Raw genomic sequence first — 11,236 nt, forward strand, 5'->3', positions numbered from 1 at the left:
CCACATACAGCACAATTGTGATCTCAAGTAAAATAACAGCATAATAATTAATAAATAACGGCTCCACAGTTTCTTGTTTTAATATGGGAAAAAAATGACATTATACTTATAAATAACAGTACAACATTAGTATAGTATAACATTACATTATTTAAGTGTTTACATTAACAAATTATCCTTTAACAATAAAATGTGAATAACCTGAACAAATATTAACAACCTGAAATGTTTAAGAAAATTATGTGCAATTTTAACAATATTCTGCCTGTTACTAAATGTTTTGTGCCTTTGTAGATCCAAAGGGTTAAATTGTTCAAACTGCACTTATTAAGAAGTTTCTTTTTTCAGGTAATTCATACTTTTTTGGATAGTTTGTAAATATTTTCATAATTTAATGGGATTTTTTTTTGCACTAATACATTCATTTATCTCCAGAATCACTTTATCCTTGAGAGGGTCGGTGTTGGAATCAAACAGTGATGGTGTGAGGCAACAGTCCCATCCACCGCACCACTGTGTCACCCCACTAAAACAAACAGAAACATATGGAGTTGTCGTATTTATAGGCTATTATGTTGTTATTTTACTGGGTAGCTCAACTCGACAGGTAGGGTGGCTCGACAGGACACCGGTCCACTTGAGATCATACTGGGCTGATGTGGAACCAGAACTGAAAGGACTTTGACAGCCCTGAGGCAGGCTGTTGCTTTCAGTCTGTAGGGGGCAGTGCTGAGTCTATTCCTCATGTTACTACATAATCACACGAAGAAGTCCGAACCCGGAAATTATGACAAGATGGCGGAACACGAAAGTAGCAGCAACGTTAGACAGCAACAAAATACAGACGCAGAACCTCCAAAATTATCCGACTTGTTAGACCGCGGTTGGAAAATATTTGAAGAGGTAGACAGTACAAATGAACCCCTGGGCTCGAACAGTATCCAGGTCAAAGTGAAACGCGGAATCGGGATGTTGGAGGAAGCGTCCAGAATGGTGGCTCAGCTCGTCCTGTTCAGCCGCAATGAGGAGCTGGAGGAGGTGACCACGGCCGACCTGAAGTACCTGCTGCTGCCCGCCCTGCTAGGAGCACTGACCCTCAAGCAGACCAGCCGAGAAAAACGACTGCAGATTGTCCAAACAGCCAGGGCCTACTTTATGGATTTTTTAAGCAGATGTAAAGACTACAACATATCACAGTTTGAACTTCCAAAGGCAACAAACGATAACACGAATCACGACGAAGCGGTACAGAGCGGGCTGCCAGTAAAGAAGGTAAGTGATGGTGAACTGTACCGTACCGTTCAGTCACCGTTTCATCTATGGGCTTCATGCTATCAAAATAATAAATGCTGCTTTTGGTTATTATTAGCATGTACATGTAAACAGAAATGTCAGTTAATGCTTCGTTGCAACGTTTGAACACCTCTACATTATATGGGAGAGGTCGAGGACGTGGATTTTAAAAGACCGGTATGTAATCGATAGTTTGGAACAGAAAAAAAAAAAACAATAACGCACTAATCACCTGGAATCACCTCCACCCCTCCTCTCATAAATGTCAGTAATGTTAATACACTGCGCATGTGTGACTAAATGTTAACTTAAGCATGTACGTCAGAGTAATAAGCAGTGACCATCAGACTAATTAATAAATATGCAACTGAATGTCAAACTAATTGTAACACATTGTTTAACTTTTTGAGCTGTTTAGCTGGGAAACAAAATCGTGTTTTTTTCTTTGCTAGTGGTCATCCGATCTTGGCTAAACCTGAAATGAGAATTTCTCCAGCGGGCCTGGAGTTTGAGTAATAGAAACTTGTAAAATAAATAAATAAATAAAATAAAGCGTCCAATCTTACACCAACACCTTGTATTGTGCATTCACAATCTGAAGATAGTCCGTGTTAAACTGGTCAACTTTCCTCAGAGATGAACATGAAGCACTATGAAGAGTAAGCCGCAGTGTCAGAGCCCATCAGTTGGTTTCCGAAATGTTTCAGACATCTTCTCTTGTTCTTGTAGGTTGTGAAGGTTTCCCCCTGTAGAACCAACATTAATCACCATCATGTTTCACTTGAAGCTCCATGATACCTGTTTCCCCATTTCAGATTTCTGGATGAAATAGTTCTCCATGCTCATTTACATTACTCAAAGTGGGTGGAGAATATCACAGTACAGGTGGAGGAAACCACATTCTGCAACCCATTCATTAATTTGCCTTGAGCACTAGTTGATCATAATTTGGAGCTCTATTGATACCAATAAAATGTTGCACCACTTGCATAAGTGAATGTCAGCCAGGTAACTGTAGAGAGCTGCACTTTTATGAGAATACGAGATCTCTATTCAGGGATCCAATAGAAATTCCAGCTTTCAGTGTTGCATCACTTTGGAATGCACCAAAATGTTTGTTTATGTATTTAAAACATCAGAATTTTGATCACTGTAGTATTTATAGAACAAAAATACTGCTTGGATATGCTAGTAATGGCTAGAGATTGAATAGTGCATAACTCAAACTTCTGATGTGCTGTAGAAATTTGAATTTCCAATTTATTTTAGAATCCCAAAAGTCTGAACACTTTCATTTGTTTTTGTTTTTAAAAATTTCTACATTGTAGGGTAATGCTAAATAGCTACATAAATTGTGAACTGAAACATATCAAATCAAATTTATTTGTATAGCATCACATTATAACAAAAGTTGTGCCATGACACTTTACATTTAGAGCTGGTCTAAACCAGACTCTTGAGCCGTCCCAACTATAAGCTTCATCAAAAAGGAAGGTTTTTAACCTACTCTTAAACATAGAGAGGGTGTCTGCCTCCCAGACCGAGGCAGGGAGGTGGTTCCACAAGAGAGGAACTTGATAGCTGAAGGCTTTAGCTCCCGTCCTACTTTTAGAGATTCTAGGAAACACCAGTAAGCCTGGTTTTTGAGAGCGTGGTGCTGTAATAGATGAATTGTATGGAACTAAAAGCTCTTTCAGGTATGTAGGTGCCTGGCCATGAAGGGCTTTGTAAGTGAGGAGGAGTATTTTAAAGTCTATCCTAGCTTTTACAGGGAGCCAGTGCCGAGAAGCCAACACAGGAGAAATATGGTCTCTGGTACTGGTTCTAGTCAGTACGTGAGCAGCAGCATTCTGGATTAAGTGAAAGGTCTTTAAAGACTTTTTGGGACATATACATGTTGCAAGCTAAAAAAGTGCAGTCCGCTATTGAAAGCCACCACTTTGAATATTGATTCCTGATGTAGTCACCTGGAATTCTTTTTTTCCCTCTGCTTCATAATGTGTTTGAGAGATTTTTTTTTAATGCAGGTAGTGTTGTTATACAGTGAATATCCCTAGCTAACACAAACAAGACTAAGTAGGGATGCAGCGGTACTCGGGAAAACTGTACCGTTCAGTTCGCCCTGCATGGGACAATCCGCCCTAATGGACGGCGGGATTTCAGTTTTGTAACTGATTTTGTGTTTGCGTGTTTTATACTGCTTTTCCGGCCACTGTGTGTCCTGACAATTATTTTCAACCGTGAATTTCCTTTTACTTTGTCACTTCATTGCCTGTTATCTGCTCGCATTTCATTTAATTCTACCCATGCCCGTACCCGCAACCTGGTGTACCTGACCTGGTGCAGGACTCTGACACACAAACAATACTGTGACACGCTATTACAAGGAAATGTGTACGTTGGATAACCGTGTCGTTTTTATACCGCCATTTTCTTTTACATCCCTATGCAGAACAGGAATTTAGTTATTTAAGAAAGCGCCCTTTGGGCCTTATGTGTGCACGTGCCTGTTTTATACGACTGTGTACAAATAGTCAAGGAATCAGAAAGGGTTCTATTGTACAGTACAGAAAGTGTTATTTTGTTCAGTACAGTGATATAATTTGTTCCCATTGTGAAATTCAGTTTGCTGACAAGCAAAATAAAAATATAATTTTTGGAGAAAAAAAAAACTGTTTTCTTTAAGCACAAAACTCATACCGAAACCGAACCAAAACCATGGCCCAAGAACCGAGGTATGGATCGAACTGTGCTGTACCTGTATCGTTGTGCCCCTAAGACTAAATTGTGAAATCTGTGCCTCTGAAATCAAATTCAAGTTGCAGATGCATGTTAACTTGTCAAGTAGGGAGATGAAGCTTGCATGGTCACTTTGGAGCAAGAATATTCATACTGAGGGACAATAATAAAAAGAGAGATCCTGAGCCAAGAAAGACAATGAATGGGTCATCAGACCAGTTTGGAAGTTTGGTTGTGTTTTGGTCTGATCCAAATATGAGATATTTGTTTCAAATTGCAAGGCCATCATGCATTTCTTTCAAAAGTACTCTGAAGACACCTGCAGGCTGTGCAACAGAGAGCGTTGCATCACATGATCTGGCCTCCACATTCACTTGATCTCCAACCATTATAAGGATAGTTTATGATGAGATTGCAGAATGCAGAAGAAGCAAGGACGTTGTGGTGAATATTTGAAACGTCTTTCATTCTTCAGACTATTGGACAACCACACTAGGAGATGGCATCATATAGAAGAGGAGAGCAACAGTATGCAAAGCAGTACAGAAGGCTTCAGACAGACAAATACACTTAGACCAAGCCTCTAATTGGTTGCCTTGCAGCACAGTCCATAACAAGAAAAGCACTCAGAGAGTGCAGAGCTCCGCCAAGACAGATTTGCCCCCCCCCCCCACACACACACACACACACCCCGATCACCACCAAAATTTAATCATTTCTTCCTTGTGCCAGTATCAACATTTCCTGGAAATTTCATGAAAATCCATCCATAACTTTTTGAGTTATCTTGCTAACAAACAAACATGCATGCAAACATACAAAGCAAAGTGATCACAATACCTCCTGGCGCAGGTAATAACTTGCAAAGACACCCGGCAGAGGTATCAGGTATCACCAGATGGCTGACCAAACACTTGTAACCCTTCAGGAATCTCTGTAAATGAGCTCATAAACAATATAAATTAACCTCTGTGACCAGCTGCGTTAAACAGACTGTCAGCACATTCTGATGTGCACAGGATTTTCAAACTCATGGTTGCTTCAATGTACTGAAATATATAATCATTCTGTGAAAACTTAGGTTAGAAGAACAGCGCTCTAATTACATATGATTCCTACAACAGGTGGACCATTCATAAGTTGTATTTGCCCTTAAAAAAAATCCAAATTAAGAAAAAAACAGTCAATCTTGCATGTACATGTAATTTTCATCCTGCTTGAGATAATTTTGGTTAAAAATGGTTGGTTAAAAATGTTGAAGGTCATTCGACTGCCTCTCACCCAAATTCCTATTTGTGGTTTTTAAGTGTGAATCTTCTGACTGAATATTACATCCATAACTTGTAACATTTCTATTTTGATAGTGTCATATCTACTTTTTGTTCCAGCCTATATCCTCTTCGTCAGATCTGGTTTCCATGGCAGCACAAAGACAAGCTAAGATAGAGCGCTACCGTCAGAAGAAGGAGCTCGAAGCCCAACTGTCAGATGTTAAGAAGGCTGTGGAGGGTGGGCAGGCAGACGATGAAATCACAAGGGATTTTTACCTTCTCAACATGCGGAAATGGGTCACTGTGAGTTTAGAGGAAATAGAGAGCATCGACCAGGAACTGGTGATTCTAAAGAACATGGATGGACTAAACCAAGGAGCTGCCAGTCCATTGACTCAGCCACCCAGGGCCCCCATGAAACCTTTCATCCTCACCAAGGACGCTGTACAGGTGAGACAGGCACACACAGGCTCATAGTGGACTACAGTCGTCGACAATATGTGAATGGTGTGTAGAATCTTATCTTGTGTTCAGTGCTATTATCATCGCATAGAAACATAAATGAAGAACAGTAACCTGTTAGAGAAATAATGCAGCCTCCTCTTGTTGCTTTGGTTTTGAATCATCACAATTATTTGAAGTAGTCTACATAATTTTGCATAAACTTGATAACTGTCTTCTGTGTACCTGTATAAACACTGCTGACTGGTGCTCTTTTAATGACATTAGTATAACAGTATTGATACTCTCAACTCTCAACAGCAAGGGTAAGTTATGTACCACAACACACTCACACCTACCAAAACAACTACTGAATCAACACTATCTCTTCAGACTATATCACTCACTCAATAAAGCCTAAAGCTCAGTGTTAACACTATCATGTGGTATCGCCAAGTTATTCTCCTTTTAACAAAACTTAGTCAAAATAACACTGTGTCTTATAATCTTATAATGTGCTGTGTCAGTTGATAATTTACATTATAGCTCTATTAGTTTAGCTCTGTTTTTGACAGATAACAGCCACAGTGAAACCAAACCCTCAGTTTTCTCTACAGTTTATGTTGTCAATAGCTGCACTGATGATCTGTTTGGAATTGTCCAAACAAGGTCAGAACTGCCACAATGTACTGTGACTTTACACTTTCGTACACCTTATAATCAAACCCATCAGTGTAGGTCAGGGGTCATTAACCCTGGTTCTAGAGAGCCACTATCCTGCATGTTTTAGATGTTTCCCTCTTCCAGCACACCTGACGGTCATTATCAGGCTTCTGCTGAGCTTGATGATAGGCTTATCATTTGAATCAGGTGTGTCGGAAGAGGGATACATCTAAAACATGCGGGATACTGGCTTTCTAGGACCAGGGTTGCTGACCCATGGTGTAAGAGTAGCTGCCATTTCAGAATCACATTCTATTCTTTTAATTTAGAGCCGTGTCCAGTGGAGAAATACAGGGCAATGCTTCTATTTTGTTTCACTGGGTCTCTTTTCTTTTGACTCTGAAAGATGTTTCCCAACTGGTTCTCATCTTCGACTCAGCCTTTGCATTTTCCTTACCATTAGAGACCAGCAGAGTGTGGGTGCTTTCACACTGCGTACCCAAGTCTGTATCTGAGTACGTTGGACCCCAAAGTCTGCTTAATTTTATCAATGTGAATGCAAATGTTCTGTCCAGCTGAGAAGGTAGTCCTAAGTACGGACTGCGTGGACTCCAGTACGGCATGTTGCAGTGTGAAAGCGATACATGCCCGAGAACGGATGTGACCTAACCGCCGCTCCGACAACAGAAGTGACTTCATCACCACGAGACCATAGATGGTGCTCCTGTTGTCTCCTGAAAAAGCCTTAGATCTGTGCAGCACAGGCTTGCCTTACTGACCGAACCACTCAGTGATATATCAGGGACAACGAAGGTCGCTCTTCTTCACTTTGCCTCAAACAGGCTAACAGATAGACAAGTATTGCCTCTCTTGCTGCCATTCTAGACAAATGAACAGAACAGTTGCTTGGTTGATGACGTAAGGGTTTGTTTTCTTCTGAGTTCCGCATTTGTTGGATAGCAACAGAATTCCCTCCTCCACACTGCCACCTATTGTTTCGGCCCTGAAATGCTCACTCATACTCGGGCACGGTCCACGGAACGTGCTTGTGAACGTAACATCTGCTGGAAAGGTGTGAGCCTATCCAGGTACGGCATGGATCCGGATACCCAGTGCGAAAACACCCTGACTCATTACTTTGTCTAGTTGTCACATACATTCACAAAGACACGTCAGCTTGTGACTATGAATAAATTAATTTAGTTAATAAGTTCCCTAGTTACTTGGGTCATCACTACATATGTCATTTGAATCTGGGCAGATATGGATATGAACAGATACTTGACCAGTTGTCATACTGGTTGTAGTTTTTCTCTGGTTACTGATTCTCGTAGGAAAACTCAAGGCAGTGCTTAAAGTGTCAAACTAATCCCAGTGCTTTTAGTTTGTCAAAATGTTTTTCTTAAAGCCTCTGTTAAAAATATCAGTTCTTTTATTATTAAAAGCGCTTCGATTATGTCCACTTACAATTGGTTGTGTTCTTAGTACATCATTAACATGTCATTCAGTATGTAACAAAGTGTATTTTTGTCATTTGCAGGCACGGGTTTTCGGCGCCGGTTACCCCAGCCTTCCCACCATGACAGTAGACGACTGGTATGAACAGCACAGGAAACATGGAGTCCTGCCTGACCAGGGCGTCCCCCAGAGAGTTGTTGTGGAGGAGGACACCGATGCAAAGGAGCATGAAGAAGAAGAGAAGGAGAAAAAGGCTGAAAATGATGATGAGGAAGCTCTGATGAAAGCCAGAAACTGGGACGACTGGAAAGACACTCATCGTAGAGGCTATGGAAACCGGCAGAACATGGGCTAACTGATCCAGGCACAGCCTTGGTGACATTAGTCCTGGCGCCATCTTAAGTTGTCATCAGCCCAACCAATGGATGCTATTTAGAAGTCTGATTCTTGAAATTGTTCTGTTGGTTATGAAAGTCAGCAAACCAAGACACACAGCAGATTGTCATTTGACAGAAGGTGGATACTGCAGTTTATTTACTCCTGTTACACTCTGTGTTGTTCATGTTGAATTCCATAGTAATGCCAATTCAGCCGCTCTGTGTATCTCCCAATGCCAATATCAAATAAAGGAAGTTATTCCATATAGGTTTACAAGATGAGGTTTAAACAGAGTTAGTGAGTACAGAATATGTTGACACTAACATGAACAGGATGTTGGTTCTGTCTTTTATGTCACACCAACAGGAAAGACTCTTACTAAACACACAACAATAAACACAACATGATGGAAGTTGTCAAGAACCAAAAACACATTAAATTGTTTTCTTGAGACAAATCTATATCATGGTATTATTTCAAGATCAAAGGAAGTCAGTAGTTCTAAAGGTTCAGTGCGGACATTTTGGGAGGGATTTAATTTAGGGGTGCATCAGTACACGTCATACCGATTGGTACACCCCTAGTGATTTAATACGAGCATGTATTGCGGTACAGCTCATTTGTCATTTTCAAATAACATTTCTGGACAACTTGTGTTACATTAGAGCTTTGCAAGACTTACTTGACTTGCGGAATTCTGCTGTCAATGGATGGAGCCGGACGCAGAGCCTGGCTGTGCACTGCACCCAGCCCGTTTGACTTTAAGGGAACTCAGATCCAGTTCCGAGTAAAGACTCACCATCAGCTCCCAGTTACATTTTAGCACACAGCCAGCCGGCGTCTGCATCTGAACCATATCATGAATCGTGACTCAAGAACCACAATATGTACTGAACTGTGGATAACCTATACCATTGCATCCCTAATTTAACTACAGTATGAATTTAGTATTCCTAATTATGTCTTCATTAGTGTGAAGTCATTCTGTCTCTTTAAAGGTACTATCTCCAGAGGTCAAACCGCCAGAACAGATTTCCTCTTCTTTTTTTGTTTCAAAGCAGGTGACATCCAGTGATAATATTCAGTTGTACTCAAAATTATTCATACCCCTGCAATTTATTGTGATGAAATGAATGAATTTCGTCAAGTTTGTTCGTGATTTATATGTGATGCACAAGTGATGAAATAACAACAAATGATACTTGAAGAAATTCTTTATTTCTGGAGTATTTGGGATTTCCAAAAAAAACACCATCCACCCGGACCCAGCTGGAGGCTTTGGCCAAAGAAGAGTGGACCAAAATCCCATAGGAGACATAAGAGAGCCTGTGGACACTAACAGGAACCATCATCAAGAACAAAGTTTACTCTGTTGACTATTAAGAAAAGACATTGGACTTAGTAAATCTAGGGTATGCATAATTTTTAACTTGGTGTTTTTTGGAAATCCATTATTGAAATACTCCTGAAATAAAGTATTTCTTGAAGTATCATTTGTTGTTATTCCATCACTTGTGTATCACATATATGTCACAAACAAACTTGACGCAACTCATTTATTTCATCACAAAAACAAAAAATGTCAGGGGTATGAATAATTTTGAGGACAACTGTACATTTCCATCTTCTACTGTGTCCCAGTGTCCACCAGAGTTATTATCCTCTTAACCGTAAAAATCAGAGCAAAATAAATATATTGGGAGGCCTTATGCAACTTTCATTTTCATGTGCAGGAGGAAAAAATGCAAATTAGTATGAATAAACTTTAAGGAAACAAAGAGCACTTGAGATTTCCATTTTTGCATGTGATCTATCATTTTGACTGACATCATTTTCAAGGCTTCTAAAATATGAATATTTCTGATTTCTTTACTCTGAGAGTATGCAAATGAATATCATTTGGTTGTGGACCACACAAGGCAGTTGAAAACATGTTGATTGTAATTTTTCACCATTGATGTTTTAAAAACTAATCAAATTGGCAACAGTTTTTCAGATAAGGGACAAGGACCTTGGATCCAAAAAGCCCCTGCTCCCACAGACTTATATTGAACTGCTCATTAAAAATACTAATCCTTCTGGTTTTTGTACCTCCTAACAAGCCTCATACTGGTCACCAAACACTCAGATTAAGTATTTCCAGTATCTGTTACGTTGGTAGTATTATGGATTTATTTTGAAATCTCTCTATATCAGTCTATATCATAGATATTTAGTTGCAGGTTCATCAGCACCTTAACATTTGACAGAACCTTACTCTGAACAATTGTATTTAAATCACACTTTGAGTGCCATAGCCAAGTCACAGAAGCTGTCATTTTATTTATTTATTTATTTTTTATTTTTTTTATCATTGAATAGTGCTACCCAAACCTTTTTACCTCGAGACCCAAAAAATTAATTTTATCTCCCCTGAGCCTGAAATTCACAAAAAAATACTTAATGAGTGACTTTATCGATTATATTGTTATTGACTCTTCGACCATCACAATAACGCGTCTGAGTTTATATTTTTCATCATTTTCAGTTTTTTTTTTTTTTTTTTTTTTTACATTTAAAAAAAAATATTTTCCATCATTTTTCATCATTTTCATGTGTCTTTTAGGTTGTTTTGTCTTGTTACATCTGTTGTGCTCTTGTCATCTCATTACATGTTTTACATCATTCATTGCGTCTTTTACATGATCTATGATCATGATCTTCCTTTTTTTAAATAACAAAAAAACTTTTTTCATCTTTTCCCTGATTTTCATCTCGTGTAATTTAGGATTCGTTTGTCCTGTAACATCTTTTACCTCACTTCTCACTTCTACTATTTTGATGAGGAAAATGAATTTACATATTGTATTATTAGCTATAAATGTAAAAGAACATGCATATTGTCTGGTACACCTAAGCAAAAAAATAAATAAGTTTTTGTTGAGTCAAGCTTAAATGCAAAATGCATAAATAATTAATCATTATATAATCGCTTTACGAAGTCGCAATATCTA

At 39.1% G+C, this 11,236-nt stretch overlaps 1 protein-coding gene across 1 annotated transcript; it reads left to right on the top strand.

The window, feature by feature from the left end:
• The first annotated feature begins 769 nt into the window (after positions 1–769).
• igbp1 (immunoglobulin (CD79A) binding protein 1) lies at positions 770–10,026 on the top strand. Its single transcript, XM_030145833.1, has 3 exons — positions 770–1,272; positions 5,421–5,753; positions 7,948–10,026. The coding sequence occupies exons 1-3, from the start codon at positions 796–798 to the stop codon at positions 8,218–8,220; spliced, it is 1,083 nt and encodes a 360-aa protein (XP_030001693.1). The 5' UTR covers positions 770–795; the 3' UTR covers positions 8,221–10,026.
• Positions 10,027–11,236: the final 1,210 nt, after the last annotated feature.

This window comes from Sphaeramia orbicularis, chromosome 10 (genome assembly GCF_902148855.1).
Source record: "Sphaeramia orbicularis chromosome 10, fSphaOr1.1, whole genome shotgun sequence".
In the NCBI taxonomy this organism is placed as follows: domain Eukaryota; kingdom Metazoa; phylum Chordata; class Actinopteri; order Kurtiformes; family Apogonidae; genus Sphaeramia; species Sphaeramia orbicularis.

Coding starts and splice junctions, on each gene's coding strand:
- igbp1 (XM_030145833.1), top strand. CDS start 796: ATGGCGGAACACGAAAGTAGCAGCAACGTTAGACAGCAACAAAATACA. Junction 1,273..5,420: donor GCGGGCTGCCAGTAAAGAAG/GTAAGTGATGGT, acceptor TTTTTGTTCCAG/CCTATATCCTCTTCGTCAGA. Junction 5,754..7,947: donor TCACCAAGGACGCTGTACAG/GTGAGACAGGCA, acceptor TGTCATTTGCAG/GCACGGGTTTTCGGCGCCGG.